This window comes from Eimeria maxima, genomic scaffold, assembly GCF_000499605.1.
Source record: "Eimeria maxima Weybridge genomic scaffold, Emw_scaff287, whole genome shotgun sequence".
Classification (NCBI taxonomy): Eukaryota; Apicomplexa; class Conoidasida; order Eucoccidiorida; family Eimeriidae; genus Eimeria; species Eimeria maxima.
In genome coordinates, this window is record NW_013565720.1 from 14,900 (window position 1) to 38,094 (window position 23,195).

The window sequence follows — 23,195 nt, forward strand, 5'->3', positions numbered from 1 at the left end:
CGGCAGTGGAGCTGAAACGTTTAAAGTAAGAGTTACCTAAAAGCATCTGACTTCCATCCCCCACCGGGAGTCCTGTGCAGAGCGGCTAAAGCACCCCACAGGAGTGGAGTAGCACCGCACCTTCCTGCATCTCCAGAGGGAAGATAACCCCAAGGGCAAGCACAGAGATTCCATACGTGTTTCAGGCCCGAATGCTCCAGGCAATTATTGAAGATATCTTCCAGGCTGCAGGTTGCCTTCTATGGCCTAGTAAGCGTTCACGTGCCAATCAGTGGGGGGCTTGGCAACAGCGAAGACTAAGCCCCACATAGGCTCATCATGGTGTTTGGATAGGGTTAAGGACCTCCACTGCCATTCCTGGCATCGGACGGTTCCTCGGTCCAGAAACAAACGGCAAAACGTTCCATATCTGCGCAGCGCTTTTCATAGTAATGATTAGTTGTGAAGTCTTGGTGGAATATCACCTGTGTGCTGCCCCCAAAACCTTTGTTACAAAATCGGGTTTCACCTTGCAAAACGATACCTATCAGTACGTGCATCTGGGTGGCGATACTACCGAACGCTAGGCGCCTCGTCGCATTGGAATGTGCACACTATTTGCAGACTCTAAATTCGAAAACTCCCCTGCCGCGGAACAAATATGTGAACAAGGGCCCCACCTTTGCCGCGAATCACAATACGAAGGGCATCCCGGTGAAATTGCACCGAAAAAAATTTCTTGCCTATGTAAAGGGGTAATTTCGTCTGTAGAGTACACTGAGTACGCTATAGTTGCAATTGGAGAGGCAAGCGAGTGGTAGCAATATCTAGGACACTAACATCACCGAGGATAGACGGAGTATGCAAGCACTTCGAATTTCATCGGGCACGGTGGGCCACGAAGGACGCGCGGAGTGTACGTCAACTTTTCGTAGCACGGCTCTCTTCTGGAAAAGCGCGATCCGTAAGTACCTAGACGAAGAGCGAACTACAGCCCTGAAGGTGTTTTGCTGCTTATACTCAATAAGGTTGGAAAGTGCGAGAAGCTGCGATGATGGACCGTTTCCTCAACAAAAATAGGAGAACACTCCTTTTCCCGCTTCAAGTATGAACGAATAAACAAAATTTTATAATGATCCGCATGTAGTGCCCATTGGTATAAATACAGGCTGCAGATGCCAGTTTCTTTGGAAAGGGAGGGCTAGCAACAACCAACGGCGGCAGGCGATTGAGGGAAACATTTGATTCCTCCGCAGGAGACAAGACACATTGTTCCACTCACCTGTACGAAAAAGGCAAATGTCCCGGGAAAGCATGGGTTGGAGTAGGGGAGGCACACAGAATATCACAACGAAGTTTGTTGTTTTGAGGAGCCCGCGGGAAGTGAAGTAACATGATGGGCCCTGAAAAGGCGACAGCCCCACCTGCAAATCCTCATCGGTTGCGTTGTGTACTTACTCAAGCTCGTATTGATTATCGGTAACTGTTACGTCACACATGCTGCGATCCAGATTCGGTAGACACAGTTACGGCGAGGAGCCGTAGGATAGTTGTTTGCTCAGATGTGCAATCTTTGCGACTTCTTTTCATCGACGATACAACGGAGAAGAGAATTGCTAAAACTAAGGGATAAAAAGCCAAAGCCCATTTAGGCAATGGCCATGAAAAGAGATTTTACGTTGGACTGTTGCGCTACGACAAAGGACCCGTGGGGTGACTCTGTGCGTCTTCCAGAAGACAATGCTACAGTAGTCGCGCTCATAAGCTCATACGCAAGGGCAAAGCGAGCTTACTAGTGTTTACAACAGCATTTCCTTTGCTTACCTCAAGTAGAGAAGAATCAGTGCTCCAAGCAGAACAGAAGCTAGAGGCTCCAACGTTGTGCGACAGCGCTGCCGTAGGGGAAGAAGGAATGCATGGATCCACTCTTACGATGGCAACAGTTTTGAGGATTGGATACACTTAACACTTATAAAAGAGCTAAATTGGGGAAAACTGATGGGAACGCCACCACACATTCCACTTAACAAGGATGTGCTAGAGGGTCAGCAACCCACTGCACAGCCATTCCAGTGGGCCTTAAATGAGAGCTCTAGAGGTCTATCCTACAGACAATATGGATATTAAATAACTAGAAATCAATCAGTTTACTTTATACAGGAGTTAAGGCCACCAAGGTAAGAGTGTTCGGCAGCCTCATAAGGTTGGGACTGAAAGTGAGGCTAACACGGCAGCTGAGAAACTCACTCAGTGTGGGTTCAGAGTATGTCAGATTTACCCTTTTTCTAGCTCTTTTGAGGATGGAACTCGAATATGTACGGATAGCTGTTCTTGCTAATGTCCGGATGCTCTAGGCAATATTAACTGCGTGCTGCATCTAGATGTTGAGTGTGCACGCCATAGGTGTACATAGTAGGTATACGTTCTTGCAGCAGATAGCGTTATTGAATACAAGCAATCCACTGAGCACCCTATCGGCGGTCGGGTGCGCCCAGCCCGTCTAAGTACCTATAGCAAGCCCTTCTATCTAGTACAGCTGCTAGAGAGTCCTTACTGTTGCAAATTTCATCAAAAAAGGGGTAAGTAGGCCTTCTTCTGGCCATCTACCGAGTTGCACTCAGAGCCGAGAAAAAGGTTTTTCACGTCCTCACTCCACTTACTGCCTTCCCTATGAAGCAGCAGCAGTTGTGTGGCTCAGGTCTGGCAACCACAAATTCACACGTGAGCGTGCCTACCTTGCGCATCTGCTCAGATCTATCATCTCCATTTTCCTACAGTGTGCTCTTCCTAAAGTTGTCCTGCGCTTTTTTTCAAGTTTAATTCTGTAAGTGCAGCGCAACACAGGACAGCTGCAGAAATACAAGCCAGTGGCAGCTAGTGAAGAAGATGTGAGGGCATAAATGGTTCGCTTGAGGTATTTGGTCCAAGTTCGGTACAGAAGGCATCGTTGGGGGGTGTGCAATGAATTGACTGCTTTACGCATGCAAGGTGCATGGGGGACGGTGACGGCAAACGTACTCAGCTGCATAACTGCCTTTCAGTGGAGAGGCTGCAAAACGTTAAAGGCAAAGCGGAAGCCAATCTGAAAAACTAGTGCAGTTATCTGGCAAAGAGGATTACACCAACAAGGTTTCCCATATTCATCCCATATGAAGTGCGCAGACATGAAGTTATAGCTAGAGGCCCTAGCAATTGAAGCATATTCACACGCAGCCATAGCGGAAGTAGATACTAAATGCCTCGTGCTTCGCGGATTTTCCCTACAATGCTCGGCTTGGGCATTAGCCAGCCTTTGCTACTTGAGGGGCCAGTTTTCAACGACCGCGATGATAAAACTCCTTAACATTTACTGTTTTTAGCATATAGTGAGAATTATTTGTCCCTGCCTGTGAGCGCAGCTTGCATTGCTTGTTATAGTAGCGTTCCTGTGTTATCCGTTCTTTCCGATTATTAGAGAACAGCGCATTTTACGTGTCCTGCCACAGGTCAGTGCCTGTTGCTTCAGGCGGTTTCCCATTTAAACTCTCATTAACCTCCAGAGCTAGATCCTCCTACTGAGGGCCAAAGCACCACCTGGTGTGAGCTCACCGTAACCCAGTCTTCGAGATCGCATAAACTACGCTTGTTGGCTGTTACAGGTAATTACCGACCCCAATAATTTTATGCGAAATCGATAGTTCGATATGCGGATTCATTTTGAAAGCGTTTTCCTATGTACCGTATTTACTATTAATCAGGAGAGACGTCTGGGACCCTCCTGGCTTGAGCCGCAATTGCTGAGGTAACATGGTGGTTCTTAAGTGATCCACTTGCGTATCGGATAGACTAGCTGGTGATGAGTCTGGCATTCGTATGATAGTGGGGGAACAAACGCTCCCCATTGTACTATAGGAGGAGTGCCACCACATCCATCACAACCGGAAGTGTCGCAGGTAGGACTGTGCTTGCCCAAAAGGTTAAGCGGTGGTTGGGTGCACCCAAGTCTATGGATGTCCGGAGGGACGATAGCCAAGCAGTGATCGGTTGGTCGTATAGCGGCCTAGGTGTGCTGCTTTTGTATATTTGCCAACGCCCCATAACTTCGTCGCGCGCTTCGATATGGCACGTAATCCACCCGGTTTTTATGCGAACTCTTACCCAATACCCATCGGAACAAGTTCCTGTTTATTCCGCTGAAACTTGCCCCCAAACTCCACTAGATATCCAATAATGCATTTCGGCTGCAGCATCGCCTAAACCCGGCACGGAGAACGGGCAAAAAACCTTGCGGGGATTGGAGGACTGTGTTGGCTGTTCTAAGGATCAGAAGTGTCATGTGTCTGTGGAGAATGGTAAGATAGCCATTTGGGGGCAGGAGGAGGACCAAAGACAGTGAAATACTTCTGCGTCACCAATGGTTAGCGCAAAGCGCCAACTCATGGAATTGGCCAGCTGGGAAAAAACGAGGAAACCCAAACGACTGCATGAACCCATTGCAGATAACAAATGGGTCATATACTCCCCTCTTAATGCTGCATCACCTTCTAGTCGATGCCGCATAAGCAGATGCAAGAGCATGCGCTATGCCGAACTGGTCCAACGCCAGCCGCTACATTGTGGGAGCTTCCATACGGACAGGGAACGGGTGCGACTAGCCACCAACAACATGGCATAGTGGCCACCCTCATAAAGTTATCAGCATTATTATTTACGTATCTTCTTTGTAACTTCAGGTCAGTCTGTGAATGTTGGCGTCCGTCGCTCGGGCGCCGCCGTCTTCCGAAACTTCGTAGCTCGAGCGCTAACCTTCGATTCGTCGACCTGCCAGTTGCAGTGGTCGACAATATTTGGCACGTATTTTATAAAATGTGTCTTTTGGTGTTGCTCATTTTGACCAGTGAAGCGTCCGCTTAGCAGACAACTCTTGGGCCGTCGCCTGCTCTGTGCAACGCCGGTCGGATGCCATTCAATGAGGGAGCCGCCGCATTCGGGGGATCTTATTTGCAAATAGATCAGTTATGGTGAAAGTGTGTTTTACTGTTTCCGCAGAACAAATGATAAGCCGGAAGCTACAACTCTGAATGTGGAGCATTGTGCCACTGTCGTCTGCCTGCCGCAGGTACTAACCAAGAGCTTGCCTACACCGTTCTGCGGCCCTCTCTTGGCTATCTCGTAGCACTCGTTGTCTTCTTCTTTCAGAACAAACAGTATACACTGATCTTCCTATCGCTCAACTTGGCGTGCTCCGTCTGCACTCCCATCTGGACCGGAGCAACTACTGCAGCCGTCCAGTGGCACCGCTCCATACCATTTCTGGACTTCACCTGAAAGCCTTGTACTGCTTGCTGTGTCATACGAGGAAAAGCGCGTATTCTGAGTGGAGACCACATAGAAGACTCCAAGTTCTAGAGTGCCTTCCTACATGCGGACTTCGTGTTGAAGATGCAACACAGCCGTAAGCAGGAGGGAAATTCGACGCAGACGTCAGAAATACAGACACAGATCTGTGTTGACCCCTCTGTGGCTCCGAATGTCACTGCCACCGCCGCTGGCGTGGAATCCACTGGGTCGTGCTCCAACTTCTCGCCAAGTGACGCTGCATCACTAACCGAGGGGACCCCACAGTGTCCAGCTAGTCGTGACTTCAATTCCGATGCTGGACAGAGAGGATCAAAGTCATACGTTCCATACGGGACTCAAGCTCACACATCATCAGCACCGAAGGCCAACGGTAGGAGTTCGCACGGCATGCAGACTTGCTTGGCCGATGCCAACAACAATTCTCTTCTCACTGAGGCTATGCAGGACCCTGGTACGGAAAGTGCAAATCCTGTAGCCGCTTTGAGGAAGTCCCAACACAACTGCTCATCAGCGGTATCCAGGCAGCCTCGTATACCGCTTGTAGGAAATCGGGCAACAGCAGATGCTTCAGCTGGGGACCTCCTTGCGCCGCCAGATGGACAGCTACAAGAAGGAGCTTCATCAATCGGAAGCGAGCTCAGGACCGTTTCATACTCAGCTCCTGCTGCTCCGGAGGCGAGAACCTCAGGGACAGATACACCAACGTCGCAGTCGAGTGTGGCTGCAGCAGTGCTACAGACAAACGCCTCACGCGAAGCGGAGTTGCATTGGCAAGGCCATCAACGTAACGCAGCATCCCCTGAATCCGCAAGTTCGCAAATGGCGAAAAGCGTATCTCCAGCGGGGGTAGTTCGCATCGGAGGCCGTAACCGCCGGAAACGGACAAAATATGACCTCGCATACAGACAAATGGAAGAGCTAGGCCCTTTTGAAGAAGAGGCGAAGTCTGTGGATTTGACGAAGGTCAGAGTGTTAACATGCGCTCTGTTCCCGTTTTAAGGCTTCATGCTGCAACACCAAAATTAGAAGTACTTCTACACCTAAGCTGCATCATATGTGTTTGGTGAACAGGTTTCTGGAAACAGCTTCGCTTTAGAGGTCCTGCGCAACCCTCAACAGTATTCATACAAAGCGTGGGAGAACGGGTTTGCTTGGCCTGTCGGAGCCGATGGCCGCCGCCTGTTGTTACGAAAGCTTCGAGGAGTCTTCTGGTCCAATCCGGAAAAGTGGCAGCGAGTTCTGCAAGAAAACAACCTTTACAGGAGAGATTTGTTCACGCTGGCTACAGTTCAGGTAAGCGTTTTTTGGGTGTGGCTGAAGTTTTGTGCTTTCTGGAGGTAGCAGGAGGTGTGGGTGAACTTGGCTGTAGACCATCAAATTTGGCAGAGCATATTTGTGTTCGCTTTCAAGGAACTATTCAAAGTAACGCATCTAATGGGCGCAGAAGCGTGGGACTTCCTTCTGAAGTGTACAGCCTTGACGCAGAAGTGCGACGCGCTCACCAGCAAGGATCTTGACACTGGACGGTGGGCAAGTTGTGAATTCAACAGCAATCGAGGCTCCTTTCAGAGAGTTCTTTGTTAGTAGTTTCGTGCTCCGTTTTCTGACCCGCCGAGCGATCAAAACACTGTCTGGGGAGGCTATGCATAGGTCGATTTAACTTGCTTGTGAGGCTGTGCCGCAGTGAAGATGAACCGGCAAGTATTAGCCCTCGTGGAGCAGGTAGGCATCACATGTCAAGCATGGATGCATGCAAGTCAGAAGATGGAGTAAATTCCCCACCGGACAAGATGCTTGGCACTGGTGTGCCGTCTTCAGCATTTTTGCGGAAAAGGGTACCTCAGGCTGTGCGAGCGGACAGGGATGTGAACAAGCGCAGCCGTGGCCGCCCTCGAAAGGTTCCAGTGAAGATTCAGAGAGTTGCGTCAGAAGCTGAAGATGCATCTGAGGTCTCACCAACCAGACATCTGCATACGGGCTTGTCAACACCTACCAGTGAGGCGTTTCGGTGGCTTCCCGAGGCAGAGTCTTCTCACTACGCAGAAGGGTGTCGTTCCTTATTTCATTCAGCAGTAGGCGACAAGGTGGAAAACACATCTGTACAGCCGGAGGAAGACAATAAAGCGGATGGAGGAACTGACTTACTCGAAGCAAGCATCAGTGAACAGAGGCGCTTGCTCGCTTCCTTTATGCGCACAGCACCTCCAGTTGTTTCCACCCATGATAGCTTCTGCTTACCAGCTACGGGAAAGGCTGCAACATCGGCCCCAGAACTGCGACTCACGCTCGGTGGAAAGCCCAGCAACAGTATGCTAATGCTATCGACCCATTATGCGTTTATGGCGCAGTTCATGCAATGTTGCATGCTTGTGGAAGTTCAAAGGTCCCTCTTGAAGATCGCCGAGGAATTCAAAACTCTCTGGCCCTCAGATAGAGATCTCCGAGAAAGTTCTTTCCAACCGGAAAGCGGAGGTATGGACCCAGCAGCACGAGCATGCTTTGATTCGCTTGTTCGCAGCAGCAACGTGCACATGCAGTTCGTACAGGTTATTGTGGAGCAGCTGCAGAACCAGGCCAGCGCCGATTCTATGCCATGCGCCTCTGAGAGGCAGCCTACACCCTTCAAGCTTAACGAACATTTCAGTGCTACAATTCAGCAGTTGCAGATTCAGCACATGAGGGATCGGTTGATGTTTGCTTCCCCTGAACAAGCACCAGCTATAGCAAGTGAAGTTATAGAAGCACTTCGGGATATGGCTGTGCACGTGGAGCAACGCCCGACTGCGCCGGCTGAGGGGTTAGAAACGGCGCGCAGAGCAGACGATGGAGGCCCACAGAGTATGTCAGCTGTTGCGAGCAGCTACAGAGCCTGACCTAGCTTAAATTGAGCAGATGTTTCGGTGGGAACGTGGACACAGGTTAATCTAAATGGATGGGCCACTCTGTGTTACCGAATATTTGTGTGTATGGACAAACGACGTTGATGCCAACCCAGTAGGAATTGGTATACTGCGGCACCAAAGCGGCATGCATGCAGAGGTATTCGGGTTTTGCCGCTTAACATATTGGCGCAGAATGCGTTTGCGACTTTGTGCATGCAGCTCGCCTAGATTAAGGCCATCAAGAGGGCATTCGTCCGATAATTTGAAAGGCTCATTCCTAGCATATTGACTTCGCATTGGGTGGAAGCTAGAGTGTGTGCACTCATGGTAGTTAGAAACCGGAAGTGGGAGAAGTATATAAACAATGAAATGCGGACTCCATTCACCCTTGTTTGTGTGGAATCAAAGGGCTGTCCGGGAGGCGAGGGTCCACCGTTTTGGCTATGCTATCACCCAGTGTCAGCTTCGCCTAAACGCGGGAGGCAGGGGCTAGACTTCAATTATTTTACGCCACCGTGAAGCCAGCACTTGGAGAGAAACACAAAGGTTTGTTGTTAGCCCTGAATGAAGATTCAAGGGTGAGGAGGGGCCAACTGGCCTTTCTGCATCTGAAGGAGATATCCAACCACCCTGGTGGCTTAGTACACTTCGACATGGACAGTGGAATTCATCGAAACAAGGCTTTGCTAGACTTTGCATATAAGCGACAGCTGATTAATTACGAGCGGAACCAAACAGGAGCTAAGAACAGTATTCTTGGCCAAGGTCCGGCGTCTGGGCGGCGGTAATGTCGTGTCCTCATTCCGCGAAGACCCTAATTGTGTTTCCGTTAAGATCGCCTTTGTCAAATTGTGCTGCATGCGCAAACAGCACCCTAATGGCGTCATCAATAGACAATTTGGCCGCTTGGTGGCCTATATTTGAAGTGAAAATCGCAATTTATTTGAAATTTGGCGTAGACAGTAGTAATCTGACTCCTTACCCACTGCTGTCTTCGCTGCTTCAGCAGAAGCAAATGCAATGCACACCCTGCCGGTGTGCTCTCCCTGCAGTGTTTGCCATAGAACAGCAGTACAACCGCTTCATTGCTAACCAGGACAAAATAATTATAGTACTACTCTGTTGCTTCCTAGCTACTGTAGCTCGAAGAACAAACGAGTGGAAACTGCAGCTGAATTCGCAAGGCATACCTTGCTGTTAAGCATTATATCAGTGCGTAGGACGGTCCCCATGCAGCTGAACGCTTCTTGAATTTCCACTGCTGGTAGATCCTTTGGAACCTGACTCACAAAGCCGTCCCACTGAGAAAGCAGGCGTCCCTAGGGACAGCTGGTGTTCCGTTTCGAGTTGAGGCAGCGTCCTATAAAGGACCTCTGCCGCTCAAATTCGGCACACTGCCGCAGATACACATATTCTAATCAAAGACTGAAACTTACGTTCGAAACAATCACATTGAACTCCTTTCTCTGGGCCAAGCATGCGCCAACGGAGCCGCCTGCAGGGGCGTCCGCTTCACGTATTGGCAACCCGCGCATCCCTGGGGTCGCGGAGGCAGGATCTGGCGCTGTTTGCCTGTTCCAAACGATTTCGGCGTCGTCAGAATGTCCGCGGCGTACGGGGGGTGGCACTAGCTCCTCTGGCGAGGCGCCGTAACCATGCCCATGCTCCCCTGCTGCATCTCTCCTATATGTCGGCTCGTAGTACTCAGTGGAAGGAGGACACCTAGGACCGTATCCGTAAGGCACCGGCTTTGGAACGGGACCGCTTGGATCGCTCAACAGCTGCGGGCTTCGCATAGACCCAAATGCCGGAAGACCTACTGAGTAACCCATCGGATCATGTGGCGAGTGGTGGCCGTTCTGGCCTTCCACCTCGTCGCCGTGCCGGGAACGCTTCCACATAGGTACTGAAGAGCCTAAGGTAGTCGCAGCACAAAGACTTTTGGAACTTCTGAATCAGAGCTTGCAGTGTGAATGAAGCAAGTGGCCTCTAAACAGGGATAGCACTGAGTAAAGGCGTGGACTGGATAATGCGCCGCCGGGCCCTCTAAGCACACAAAGCTGCTTGCCCACGAAACTGTACCCGGTGGCACAGCGTGAGGCTCTGTGTATGGTCCAACTACTGGCCGTATTTGAGTGTATTCAAGCTCGCCGGGGCCACTTGCCCTTGGCGGTAAGGGGAAGGGTCTTGGAGCTGCGGCACAAATCCACATGTCTTTTGCAAGGCGATAGCAACACTCCGCTTTTGAGTTGGCAGAACTGCAATCACAAATTTGTCGACGAAAAATTCTGAAAAAGAAATCGCATGGAACAGCTTCTCAAAAAAATGCATTCCTTACGTCCACCAGGAGCTCCTCCAATTGGCGGAGGCGGGGGGCGCACACCATTTGGCGCCACTAGGTATCCTCCGCCCAACGGCCTCGGCCTTGGCCACCGCGTGTCCGTTCTGGAATGACCGAGGGGTACTGGAAAAGGAGGTCTAGCCACAGCGTAGGGAGGAGGGGGGGGTAATCTGCCTGGGGGCCCCCGTACAAGAACAGGTACATGGCGCCCAGCTGGAGTAGGCCTAGAAGAGACGCTGTTAGCGGCTCCAGCGGCCGGGACAAAGGCAGCTGCTGGCCTTTCAGCATATTCAGTTTGTAGGGCTAGTGGAGCTCGATACAGTGGTGCATGCGTCGTGGGTGGTGGCAGAGAGGAAGAGCCTGTGACAGAAAAAATACACCTGCAGCGTAGGACTGCACGAAGAATCACAACGCAACGCGTGGAAATTTAGGGCATACATCTATGCAGATTTATCAGCAATGCACACGAGACTGCACCTGGCGGTCCACTCTTCGCTTTGCGCTTCTTAAGTTGACTTGAGCCGTCCTGCTGTTCTTGCCCGATTATCTCATCCAGGCTCATGTCTAGCCGCGCTGACACTTGTTCATCATATTCCATCGTGGAAAGACTCGCTGTTTGGCTGATGAATGAAATGAGGCAAATAGGCCCTAGCGAGCGCTATGTGCTGATGCCAATACAGTGTGCGCTCGTGCAGCACGGGAGTGCTGCGTTATGCCACATGCAACCGTGCCGCCTGTGCACCAGAGCCACGGTGCTGCTCATGGCAGCAGTTCTCCAGTGTTGAGCCGAACTTTGTTGCCTTCTAGTACGCAATGGACTGGTGAGTTAAAAGGAGGTTCGTCAGGGGTGCCGATAGTGGTGCCCTCGATAGTTGAATGGGGAAGGCTTTCGTAACCCAAGTGCCTCCACGCCGGGTGCAGGAGGATGGCTAGTGACCACTGCACGGCACGTGTGGCAAAAATGCAGAAACCGTCTCAGTCACTGGTTCCCCTTCACTCAGCGACAATTCATGCGGCACGACGACGACCTTTCCTCGGACGTGGCAAAAGCCGGGTTGTCCTAAACACTTCATATACTCACTAGGTTGGAAAAATATACAGCTGATGTAATTACATCATTTGAATGGTGCACAATTATCGTGCTGAAGGAAGTGGGGCGCCATTTTCTTGACAAGCTTGCATGCGCTGGGGGACCCAGTCGAAAGTGCCTAGACTCGGCACTACCAGTATTCCCGTTTCGCGTTTTCGTCAATCAAAGCAGGCCTGCCATTAATTCTATTTGGGGATGACGCCTTCCCTCATGCCTTCAGCTTTGACCCCGAAATGGAATTCCGTCAGCATTTTGCAGAGCAGCAGCAGCAGGTTGTCGCTCATGACTCCACAGCAGCGGACCACTACGAAGAAATCCAACCAAACGCAGCACCTAACTGGATAACAAGCTTGGAAGAGGAGCTAGACAAGAAAGTACTGGTCATTTTGCGCGATGGAAAGAACCTCATTGGTATGTTGCGGTCATTTGATCAATACGGCAACTTAATGCTGGAAGGCTGTGTCCAACGGATTGTTGTCAATACGTTTTACAATGATATATACCAGGGAGCGCTGATCATTCGGGGAGAAAATATCTTGCTTTTCGGGGCCGTTGATGAATCGAAGCCAAGCCGGCTCGAGTCTCGGCCACTGTGGGAAGTCTTGGAGATGAATGAGGAACTGGTATGAGATTTCAGTAATTCAGCCTATGCTATTTTAACATGTTTTAGCTCTAGAAGGATTCGCACCAAACTTAAGTGTCTACTGCCACGTCACACGTGTTAGCCGTCTATGTGCGGGAGTATTTCTCGACTGGCTAGTAGGCGCGTCCTGCAGGGTCCAGGGATCGGGGAATGTGCATGATTTTGTTTCGACGCACCGCATTATATTTCTGGGCACGCTTTCTTCAGGAAAAACGGGAAAACAGGAGACGGCGCAATCTGCGGCATTTGGGCGACTTCCTCTATGGCTATGATCTACCAGATGAGTGAAGAATCCCCATATGCGAGCTCAGGGACCCCGTAACAGCAGGAATATACCGCTGGCAGCTAAACATAGAACACGGCTGGCAGGTAAACATAGCACGCGGCTGCCCTCATGCTTTTGGGTGCGACGGAAGGCTGAGCCCCAACGCAGTGGCAGCTTGGTGAGTTTGTTGAACTTGGCTAGATTCAACAGTGTATGCAAAAGACCTACGTCAACAGTGATTTTTTTTTAATGTAAACGGCTTGTGAGTCGTTGGGTGTTGTGCTTGCTGCGACGAGCGTTCTTTTATTAGTTGATTGATTTCAAACCAAGGCTCACTTTGCGGCCTTCCATCCATTTGCCAACACTGCCCTTCTCCCTAGAGTGTCTGGGGACGCTGGGTGACAGGAACTGGCATGCAGCACATGGGACGGTGCATCCCGGTGCCATCGGGAGCCCCCCTCCAGCCCTTGGTGGCGCACTTATGGGTGTGAAGTTTTTTATTGAAAAAACAGATAACTCATTGCGGGTTGTTGATGAAGTGAGGTGGGTGTTTATTTTAACACATTCGGTATAAAAGCCACAACTAGTTCAGAGTCTAGCGATCAAGATGGTGGTGAAGGCTGACGACAAAACAGCACACAGCGTGTACTACTGTGATATTCAACCTATACAGGTAGGTTCTTCTTTGGGTAGTCTCGGCTTCAAGCGCTACACGAGTGCCTTTTCCTTATGAAACATGGAACTAATTTCTTGTGTAGAACACACTTGTTCGTGCTGGTGAACTGTGGCGGTTTGCCAGGTGCTCCACCTCTAAAGGCATCCCACCGCACGCAGCATACAGCAGTTATTTAATTGGGCTAAATAGTTCCGCTGGTCTCCTTTCGAGCAGCGTTTTACGGATTTGGCCTTCAAAGTGCTTTCAATCAAGGTGTACACTGGCGGCCGGAAAACCCATATTTGTACACGTCCGCAGTAGTGTAAATTGCTCTCCCTAGAAGAGCTATTAAATATCATCAGTTGTAGTTTTGTCTGCCCAAGAGTCCATCTAGGAGTCATGTGGGGCAATAAACTGTGCCTTCCATTACCCGTCGGAGCACACAGCCTATAGTGGTCTGCGACTGGATACCGAGTTTCGGAAAGACCTACGGCAGGCCTTAGCCGCCGCAGTTAGAATCAATCGAGACCCTAAATAGCAAGCAAATACCGTTGGAAGTGTTGCACCTACTGTATGTTTACTTCGGATTTCTGGCCAGGAGCCAAGGGTGTGACAGAAACTTGCACGTACGGGTTGGCAGGCCTGTTGGCTGCAGCGAGCATTTCACGTTGCATTGTTGTCATACGTTCTGTCCCAGCCTCTTGCATCGGTTGTTGTTGAGCTGCTTGGTCGGCAGCCGTGTATTCAGTCTGCTGCTGCTGTTGTTCTTGAGGCACTTGAGGAGGGGGAACCGCCATCTGAGGCTGCTGTGGGTATCCAGCCTGAGCGAGCACTTCAACGGTTCCTGCTGTACCCTCCGTAACATGGTCTACTCGCGGACCACACCAGGACGACATTGTGCAGCAAACACCGCCAGGTTGGAAGCTTCCCTTGAATTGTTCTTTGCTTCCTTGGTAGTACAGGGGGAGAAGCTGCGGGTTTCCCATAGCCTCCTTCGGCACTGGATGCTCAATCGTTCGCTGGACGTGCACAGGGACCGGGACTTCTTTGTAACGCGGTTCTATCTTAGGGCACAGATATTCTTGCACAATTTGAAGCTCAACAGGTACTGGGACGTTACGGTCAACGAGTTTCTCGACGGGGATTGGTCTGTAATGCGTCATGGGAACCTCGACCGGCTTGGGGATATGCCTGTACTGGGGAGTCATCACATTCCTGTACGTGTGCTGTATGTGAGGCACTTCGACGACCTTTTCCATTTCAAAGGGTCTCTGCACAACCTGTGTGTATGTTTTCTCAACAACTTCTTCTTGTTTGACCTCCTCTGTAACCTCAATAGGCTGCTCGAATGCCACATCGCGATATTCTACCTCAGGAATCTCAATCAACTTCTCCTTCACTACCTTTCGGGGAACGGGAATTACTCTCTCTTGCACTACAACGCGCGGCACTTCAATAATCTTCTCTTGGTACACGTATTGAGGCACTTCAACAATCTTGTCTACCACCTGCATGAACAAATGCAGGATGAATAAAAAAGCTTGAAACGTTTTGCCTGCGGAACAGCGAGCAGTATGTGAATAATTGGACACTGTGCAGGAGATGCCACACTTGCCTTTACTTGTGGGACTTCGACTATCTTCTCCTGGTAAACCACTTTCGGCACATGTGTGACGCGTTCCTGGATGACGGGTTTGGGGACGTGGGTAATCTTCTCGTGCACAACAGTTTGCGGAACTTCAACAATGCGGTCTACATATTGCACTTGAGGCACCTCGATGATGCGCTCCTCCACTTCATGCTTCAAGACTTCCACAATGCGCTCCTGAAGCAAAACAAAATATGGAGTGCTTCTATAAATATGGATTTACTGAAGGAACAACATTTCTACTGGAACAGAACGCCGGTCACATTCGTTTACCGGCACATCGCTTATGCAGTATGAATACTCACAGCTGTTACAGTCAAAAACTTCTGAAGGGAGAATTCATTAAACAAGAAAGTCGAGCGCACAATAACTGTCTGTAAAAGGTGGAACAGCTGCGGACAGATCTGCCTGCCGCCGGAGCAGCAGAGCTGGGTTCGCCAAATTTTGGAGAACAGGCTATACACGCCTACCTGAACAAGCGGCTCGAGGTATCTTGGTTCTCCTTGTTGGGCAATGGTACCCGAAACGAGGCGACTTCCAGGAGGCAACTGCCCTGGTTGCTGTTGCTGTTCAGCCTGCTCGCCTTCGCCGTCGCCAGGGCAGCATGGGGCACAGCACTCGCTGAAGGCCTTCATTTTGACATACAATCCACGTAGTGAACTGGTATTCAAGGATAAAAGTCTTGAGTATGATCCAAAATGCCGCGGGAAGGGTTGAATTCGCAGGCCAAAAATGCGAAGATTGTCGGAGGAAACTTCTGGTGACAACCAGCGGTCCGACTGGATGAGACCTGTCGGCACCAGCTGGAGGGATGGTCTAGCCCAACACAATCTTGCGTTGGTGAACAATATTTATATCGATATATTTTATAGTTGGTTTGAAGAAAAGAAAATCGTCAACTCATCAATGCAGAGGAGAGGTGTGAGAGCACAGGCAAGGTCAGTGACTGCAAGCAAACAGCCACAATAGAAGCAGAGGGAAAGCAGAATCGGTGGCGTCGATGAGCCCTTCGTCGGCAATAGATCGCCGTCAACAAGCTGCTGCAGTGGCAAGCTGTCGCTGCTGTGCAGGCCGATGCTGCTGGCGGGCCGTGGCCTACAGCAGCTCGAGAGCTCATCGGCTGCGGCAGGCTGTGCGTGGCGTGTCGGCAGCTGACTGCGCGCGCCATCCAGCCATAGAGTTTCTGGGAACTTTTTCGACCTACCTCTTCTTACTATTGAAAAATTTTCTGTACAACCTGCAACAACACCCTTTCTTTAGCCAATAAGCTTCATATTCCATCATTCGTGTCGAGCCCACCTGCCCCAGGGTCGCACGTGGCTCGATACCCAGGCAGCTGTAACTCCGAGTGTGCCCTCTGGATGAACAGAGCCTCAACTCCTTTTCCTTTAGTTTAACCAATCAATACAAAATGATCCCAGGCTGCAGCGATTGTTGCGCCCCTGGTGGGGAGGGCAATCAAGCACAGCAGCAGCAGCCGCAACCAGGCCAACGTCAAGCAGCCCAACTAAATGTCCCGTCAAATGCTCATCTCCACGCTACCGCAGAGTCTGTAAGATCTGTGACTCTTGAAGAAAGGACTGAAAGAGAAAGAGCTGTCCCCATTTCTGAGCAAACTGAACGCCAATGGGTAAGCTGTCCACGCAGCTGGGTCGATCGCCTGCACATGTGGTCCACACTGTGGGAGAAAATGGTGGAGCACTGTAAATTTCAACATAGCAATAAATTTGTAGATCTGTCTGAGATTAGGTTTAATCTCAGGAACACAACTAGCCGTCACTGTTGAGCAGCCCAATAAGTCAAGAGAAAACAGAATACTGGTGGAGCGTGCGATAGTCGCTACAACATAGGACAGCTTTTGCGAGCTATGTGAATTCCGCACCTTCACTGCGTTTCTTCTGTTCTTTCTGTCGTGAATCTTCAGGTCGCCATCACTGCATACCAGCCAGTTGACACCGTTGTCAAGACTGTAGAGGTCCCCGTCGTGAGGACAATCGAAACATACGTGCCGAAGGTAGTGGTGGAAGAGAAGATTGTGGAGGTTCCCAAGTTTGTACCCGAATACGTCGAAAAGGTAAACAACATTTCTAACTTGGTCCCATATGATGTTGATACAGTAATGTAGGCGTCTCTCTCGCAGTTACAAAAATACTTGGCAAACACAACCTCCGTTCAGGGTGAAAACATTGGCAATTTCACAGCAAAATTATTGTCTTGTGATTCATGCAGATTGTGGAAGTCCCTGAAGTCAAGGTAGTCGACAAGATCGTTGAGCTCCCACGCTATGAATACCAATACAAATACGTGCACAAGATTGAGACACAGGAGAACATCATTCAGCGGCCAAAATACGAGACCAAGTACGTGGAGAAAATTGTCGAAGTTCCTCAAGTCAAGGAAGTCGTTCGCTACCAGGATGTTGAAGAAGTTGAAGAGGTCATCCGGTAAGCGCAGAATTTCCAGCATTTGTACGAGCATTCAGAGCAAGTAAAAGGTGTTTCTTGTCCAACTGTTAGGTCTTTACTTGATGCTGTACATACAGGTACGTTCCAAAAGGACAGGTGGCAGAGGAGGAGTGGGAAAAGCTCAAGCAGAAACACGAAGAGGAGGTCAAGATAGAAAAAGAGGCAAGAGAAGCTCAGTATAAGGCTGAGCAAGAGTACCAGCAGTTAATCGCAGAGGAACAGGCTGCCTATGAAGCCAAACGCATGGGCCTGCCAAGTGTAGGAGCTGCACCTTTGCCTCCAGTAAGTTCTATGCAACGAGTGAGATCTGAGGGACACAACCAGCTGACGCATGCAGTTATTGTTTTGTTCCCGTTTTTACTAATTAATGTTGCTAGAATGCGTTTGGCTTTGATGGAATTACAGGCCCCCCGTTTGGAACAAGTCTTCAAGCCAAAGGTTGTGAAGACTGTCGAAATCCAAAAACACGTCCCGGTCTCCGTTGATGTTCCCGTGCCTTACATGGTGCCGAAGCCCATTGTCGTTCCAGTTCAGGTTCCGGTTCTCAAATTCAGGGACCACTTTGTTCCAGTTCCCGTGAGACGCCGTGTTGTTCCTCGCATCCGATGGACAAACGAAGTTTACGAGGTTGAGTGCATTAAAGAGAAGCCCTACCTTCAGGTCCAGGACATCATCAAGCCTGTACCATGCGATGTTGAAATCAAGGTGCACGAATTCGTAGAGAAAGCACAGCCAATCAATCCTGCGGAACTTTCACAGGCAGATGTTCATGCAATGTGGATGAGAGTCAACGCTGACTTGGCGGAGAAGAGAAAAGAAGAGCTGGGCGAAAAGTATCCGTATGTACAACACCCCGAAGGCACCGTATTTGGCGAGCCTGGCAGCAAGCGGACAGATGAAAGCGCAGAAGGAGCAGAAGTTAGCGACCCCGAGGCCCGTGAAGGAGTCGAGCCACTGGCATTGCACCCTGGGCATCCTCTTAACATGACATACCTTCAGAACGAATGGATCAAGAAAGAAACTACTGCAACTCACGAGATGTACACACCCGAGTGGTTCGAGGCTCACCAGAAGGCAATGCACAACTTGACGATGCAGTACCCGACGCAAGTTCAGCTGTCAGCAGAACAGGCTGCACGCCTCCAGCAAGACTCTCAGACATTCGGCGAGGCACCCTGGGTTGAAGTGGATGAGCATGGACTGCCGAAGCCGAAATCACAGAAAACCGAACAGACATCTAAAAGCTGCAGCGTCTGCTCAGCCTCATGCGGAGGAAGCGGCAGCTCATGCTGCACGTGTGGAGGCGACAACTAAGCAGGCAACTCATATAATTCACGCGGTTCCCTCCTTGCACAGCGTCAACATAGCACACATGGCCCAAATAGCGGCCCTACAGAGTAGCCCTACTGGAATGTTTGAGACTATCTCTTTAGTTAGCTGAGCCCCTCTTTCATTCAGATGCTTCGTGTATCTATGTACCTGTCGTAACACAATTACAGTCACTTCATAATTAGCTGCAACAAGGCCTTATACTTTCAACTGAGACCAAACATGCGGGGACTATTATAGCTAGGCTGTTACTGGCTAATGTTGGTGCAGCTGAAGTTCCCCCTACAGCTCTTTATGCACCGTGTGTCTCAGCTGCCTGTTGGCAGTCATTTGCGCATGAGGCGGGGGCGCCTTATTAGCGCTCTAGCGATTTACCTTCAGCGATTGCTGTGGGAAAAAACAACAGATTTGTGGTGCTTTCAAAAATTATATATAGGTGCGGCTTGTGATTCAACTTCTGGCGCGCCCAGTGGGCAACAGCGCAACTTAGGTGGCCGTGCACCTCTAATCAGAAAGGCATTAGTTGAAGTTTCCCGCAGCAAACAGGAAGATGCACATTTATTTAAGGTACTTGCACAACCCAGAAGTGTAGTACTGCCCAAAGGCCTCCTCTACCATTGCCTTTGTTAGTGATACGTCTTCGAGGGTATACTGGTGCTTTGACAACTTATTACGAGTCTTTTTATCTTCTTGGCAAAATTCAGCCATGCGCAAGCGTGCCTGCTCCGTCAGTGGAATTTTGAAGTGACTGTAAATCTTGGATACTGTGTCCAAGGGATTTTCTATCAATTCCTTGTACTGCACATCGAGTATTTGATCCTCTAGCTCGGGTCTTGAGGCACGGAAGTCTAGTGCTTGGTTAATCATCGATGACATTGCTTCCAGTTCAAGCTTTCCGAGCTCAGCAGGGTTAACGGAGTCAAGCAGCGACTGCTGGGCGCACCTAACCAAGCTCGCCCAGCTGGCTAAGGTGTCCTTTGGGTCCCTGCAAGCACAAAGCAAATACGCTGCAAATATGCTGTATAATTGTAATATGTAGGGGAACTGCAACAGCTAAAACCAGAGGCGGGGAAAAGATCTCTGAAACCCAGTCTTGCCTGTGCATAAAGATTATCCTCGCATCTGGGTAGGTTTCGAACAATGCGTCAAGAGTAAAGAGGTGGAATGGCATCTTCAGAAGCCACCGGTCTGCGACACGCTGGTACTGCAGATGCTGGAGGAAACGCTTGTGGAATCTGTAGGCATTTTTCATTTCCTGGAAGTCATTAGCATACAGCCATTTTCTGTAGGATGGCACGTTGAACTCAGTGCAAATCGAGTAGCATCGGCCACAGTGCTCCAGCATGACGAAGTCCTCCTCTGGAAGCTCAGCGCTTTGTGCATGGATGCTTATCCACTCTTCAGAGAGAGCCAATTGGCTGTCGAGCACCTCTTGAGCAAACTTAATCCTAGGATCCTGCATGACGTTATACAACAAGGGCAAGGTGTATGGTACGAGGTGGGAAGTGACGAAATGTACGCAAGGGCTACGTACGTGCAAGCGACGGTGGGTACTCGCAGATATAGGCTGCTGGTGTGACGCACATGCTTCCATGATTCGGGGTCGTTGCTCAGGCCTTTTTGGCAATAGTCACCATTGTTGCCGTATGGGGCAATCATTTCACAATAACGGGCCGACCGGTTGGATATGTCAGTTGCCATAATATTTTGAAGGAATGTTGTGCCTGTACGGTTTAAGCCAACAATTATTAGCGGCTCCTTTATCTCCTGCTGCTCAATTTCTGGGTGCTGGATTCTCATTTTTTCCATGTACATCAGGTTCATCAGCTGCTGGCGAACTGTGCGAAACATAGCCAACTTTCCACAAAACGATGGATTTGACTCCTGCAGAAGCGAGTCCTTCAAGATGTGCAAGGGCTGCATAAAGTAATCGTGGTCTGCGCCCAGTGAATCTAAACCCGACATCCTTTTTGCATCCTCCAAACATGCTTCAGGATCTACCCGAATCGCCTTCGAATTCTTCGGGAAAAACCCTGACTGCACACTGAAAAGGGAACAATGCGCAAAACCGACACACCTAAAACAGATGTATTGCAGAAAAAGGCTGCACTAGTGGGGTTGATAAACAGAAGGCGGCAAATGGGTGTATACCTGTAGAGCAGGGAGTTTTTGAAGACATCTCTCTGATCTGGCCATTTTGCGTTCGGCAGTTCCTCGAAAATATTCTTGTTTTCTATCGGAAAATCGTCAGTACGTTGCTCTGAATCAAACCAATACTTCCTCATGAACTGCATGAGCGGCACAAATTTGAAAACCGGAGATTCAGGTCCACGGGCTTTGACTGCAGCCAGGAACTCGTCAACGTTGGCACCTTTATACGCCAACCCAAGCTCTTGACTCCATATCTCCAGATGTTCCCTGATGACGTAAATAGGCATACGGAATAAATGTCAACTGCGCGGAGTCTAACCCAAATTCCATTTACAGCTTTTCCCCCCCTGTATGAATATCGTAACACCTCGAAGCTCACCTTGTTATTGCGCGAGGATCAAATAGATGATAGATGAAATGCTTGGGCTTTTCCAAAAATGATACACCAACCTGCAGTGCCCCATGCACAACCCCCGTAGGACCTCTCATGAATGGATATATAGTGGCCAATGCCTTTCTTACCTACTTGTTGCGTAATACACGGAATTGCTTACCAGCATTTCACATATTATGTCGACTGGTGTGAGCGGAGCAGCGGCACATCCTACTGGGAAAATTCCCTCTTGAATCGTCGACACCATGAGTGCAGTCGCATAGTCGGTTCGGTTCGTGTAGCCCGTAGAGTAGGCAACATATGTATTGGGCAAGCGATATATAAAGACAGGCAATCCCTTATCCCTTGCGCCGCATAAGACCAATTCAGCTGCCCACTTCGACCAAGGGTACCCCATTCGGAGGGGAGGATAAAATGCGTCCATTTCCTGTACCGTAGGCCGGCTGTCTTCCGTGATACGATAGTCCTGGTATGCCCCAGTGAATTCGCAAAAGAACGCTGGAAACTGACCGAGAGTAGACGCAAAGTGCAGCGGTTTCAATCTGTGTCTTGTGCAAAAGTTGACTATCCCTAAAATACAGAGCACGTTTGACGAGCGTAGCCGGGCGTAGTTGCTGAGTAGATTAACATCCCCTCCCGTGTGGTAAACAACATCAACCGTTTTGGAAAGTTCCTCTAGCTGCTCTTCTTCAAGACCTAAGTTTGGGAGGGTGAAATCCCCAGGAAGGGGACGAATGCGGCTGCAATACTCTTCTTTCCAGCACTTGGCTTCTTTGCATGCTTGCCTGATCCGATCAAGAGCGTGGTTCGCATCTTTGGCACGGACTATGCACACCACCTCCAAGTCTTTGGTTGCTTCCAGAAGTACAGAAAGCTGGATCCGTCCAACAAAGCCAGTGGCTCCAGTCAGCAGAGCAATTCGGTAGTTACAAGGCAAAGTAGGCGGCTCAACATTATGAACGTCTATGGTCAGTTGGCCTATCAATGACTCAACATCTTCTTTTGGGTGAGGTACCCTGACTGCCAGGCGAGGCTTCCTTCTGACTGCAGCGGTTGCTTCAGCACGGCTAGCATAGGCGTCTCGAAGTTCCTCCCAGGCGACATTTAACCGGTCAAAGTCCTCCGAAACAGAAATTCCCAGCTTCTCTAAAGCGCTCATAATGTCTTCGACGGCGGCCATCTCTGTCAGGGACCCGTATGACGCAGTTAATGAGTCTACATACAGGGCATATCGTTCTGCTGGGACGAGTACGGACATCAACCACTGGTCGATTGTCATTTGCAGTGTGTCCACCAGTGTCCCTTTTGTACTAGAAGTGCCATCAGGTGATTTAGCTCTGTTGAGGATATACTCAGCAATGTCTTCGACGCTAGGATTCTCGAACATAAGATTCTGAGGGAGCTTAACTCCAGTTTTCTCGGCAACGGAATTCCGGAATTCCACCGCACCAAGGGAATCAAGACCAAGGTCAATAAGCGGGGTCGCAGCATTTGGCTTTTCAGCTGATCCAGAAACTGCTTGTGCAACATCTACCAGAATTTCGACTAGTGCCTCCTTGCTGATGGAACTGAGATCAATTGCTGTGCTAAAGGTGGCTGCTGTGACAGTTGAAACATCGGAGAAGAACGGTGGTGGGTCGAAAGCGTATCTCCTCAGGAATTTGCGCCACATCAATGCTTGGGCACAGACAACTGCTTGTTGTGGACTCTTTAACACGTCCAAGAGCACCCTCGTCCCCAATTCATTGCTTATTCCCATCATTCCAGCCTTGTCAATGTGCTGCCGCAACCCAGCTGCCATGCCTTGCTCCACCCACGGACCCCATTGAATGCTCTGTCCACACAACCCTATAGATCGGCGCCACGATGCAAGGGAATCTAGGCAGGAATTGGCCGCCGCATAGTTTGCCTGGCCAAAGTTCCCCAGAAGCGCAGCAACTGAAGAGAACATTAAAAAGACTTCAAGGTCCTTATTCAAGTCCAACTCATCGCACACCTCATGCAAATTCCAAG

General features: G+C 49.9%; 6 protein-coding genes across 6 annotated transcripts; 3 read left to right on the plus strand and 3 right to left on the minus strand.

Moving 5' to 3' along the window:
• Nucleotides 1-4,534: 4,534 nt before the first annotated feature.
• On the plus strand, nucleotides 4,535-8,434 carry EMWEY_00026490 (hypothetical protein, conserved; the record flags this gene model as incomplete). Its single annotated transcript, XM_013481168.1, has 8 exons — nucleotides 4,535-4,603; nucleotides 4,876-4,912; nucleotides 5,078-5,165; nucleotides 5,412-6,282; nucleotides 6,391-6,612; nucleotides 6,730-6,845; nucleotides 7,004-8,157; nucleotides 8,421-8,434. The coding sequence occupies 8 exons, from the start codon at nucleotides 4,535-4,537 to the stop codon at nucleotides 8,432-8,434; spliced, it is 2,571 nt and encodes an 856-aa protein (XP_013336622.1).
• Nucleotides 8,435-8,999: 565 nt separating this feature from the next.
• Nucleotides 9,000-11,140, minus strand: EMWEY_00026500 (RNA binding motif-containing protein, putative; the record flags this gene model as incomplete). The annotated part of the gene is made up of 6 exons (XM_013481169.1): nucleotides 9,000-9,055; nucleotides 9,184-9,247; nucleotides 9,392-9,481; nucleotides 9,638-10,116; nucleotides 10,540-10,902; nucleotides 11,020-11,140. 6 exons carry the CDS (start codon nucleotides 11,138-11,140, stop codon nucleotides 9,000-9,002), a joined length of 1,173 nt encoding a protein of 390 aa, XP_013336623.1.
• A 725-nt stretch (nucleotides 11,141-11,865) lies between these two features.
• Nucleotides 11,866-12,563, plus strand: EMWEY_00026510 (U6 snRNA-associated Sm-like protein LSm1, putative; the record flags this gene model as incomplete). The annotated part of the gene is made up of 2 exons (XM_013481170.1): nucleotides 11,866-12,255; nucleotides 12,483-12,563. 2 exons carry the CDS (start codon nucleotides 11,866-11,868, stop codon nucleotides 12,561-12,563), a joined length of 471 nt encoding a protein of 156 aa, XP_013336624.1.
• Nucleotides 12,564-13,761: 1,198 nt separating this feature from the next.
• Nucleotides 13,762-15,478, minus strand: EMWEY_00026520 (membrane skeletal protein IMC1, putative; the record flags this gene model as incomplete). The annotated part of the gene is made up of 3 exons (XM_013481171.1): nucleotides 13,762-14,703; nucleotides 14,811-15,020; nucleotides 15,314-15,478. The coding sequence occupies 3 exons, from the start codon at nucleotides 15,476-15,478 to the stop codon at nucleotides 13,762-13,764; spliced, it is 1,317 nt and encodes a 438-aa protein (XP_013336625.1).
• Nucleotides 15,479-16,254: 776 nt separating this feature from the next.
• EMWEY_00026530 (membrane skeletal protein IMC1, putative) lies at nucleotides 16,255-18,622 on the plus strand (the record flags this gene model as incomplete). The annotated part of the gene is made up of 5 exons (XM_013481172.1): nucleotides 16,255-16,473; nucleotides 16,768-16,917; nucleotides 17,073-17,287; nucleotides 17,386-17,590; nucleotides 17,714-18,622. 5 exons carry the CDS (start codon nucleotides 16,255-16,257, stop codon nucleotides 18,620-18,622), a joined length of 1,698 nt encoding a protein of 565 aa, XP_013336626.1.
• Nucleotides 18,623-19,195: 573 nt separating this feature from the next.
• On the minus strand, nucleotides 19,196-22,983 carry EMWEY_00026540 (hypothetical protein; the record flags this gene model as incomplete). The annotated part of the gene is made up of 5 exons (XM_013481173.1): nucleotides 19,196-19,622; nucleotides 19,777-20,055; nucleotides 20,172-20,681; nucleotides 20,789-21,055; nucleotides 21,311-22,983. The coding sequence occupies 5 exons, from the start codon at nucleotides 22,981-22,983 to the stop codon at nucleotides 19,196-19,198; spliced, it is 3,156 nt and encodes a 1,051-aa protein (XP_013336627.1).
• Between the last annotated feature and the right edge of the window lie 212 nt (nucleotides 22,984-23,195).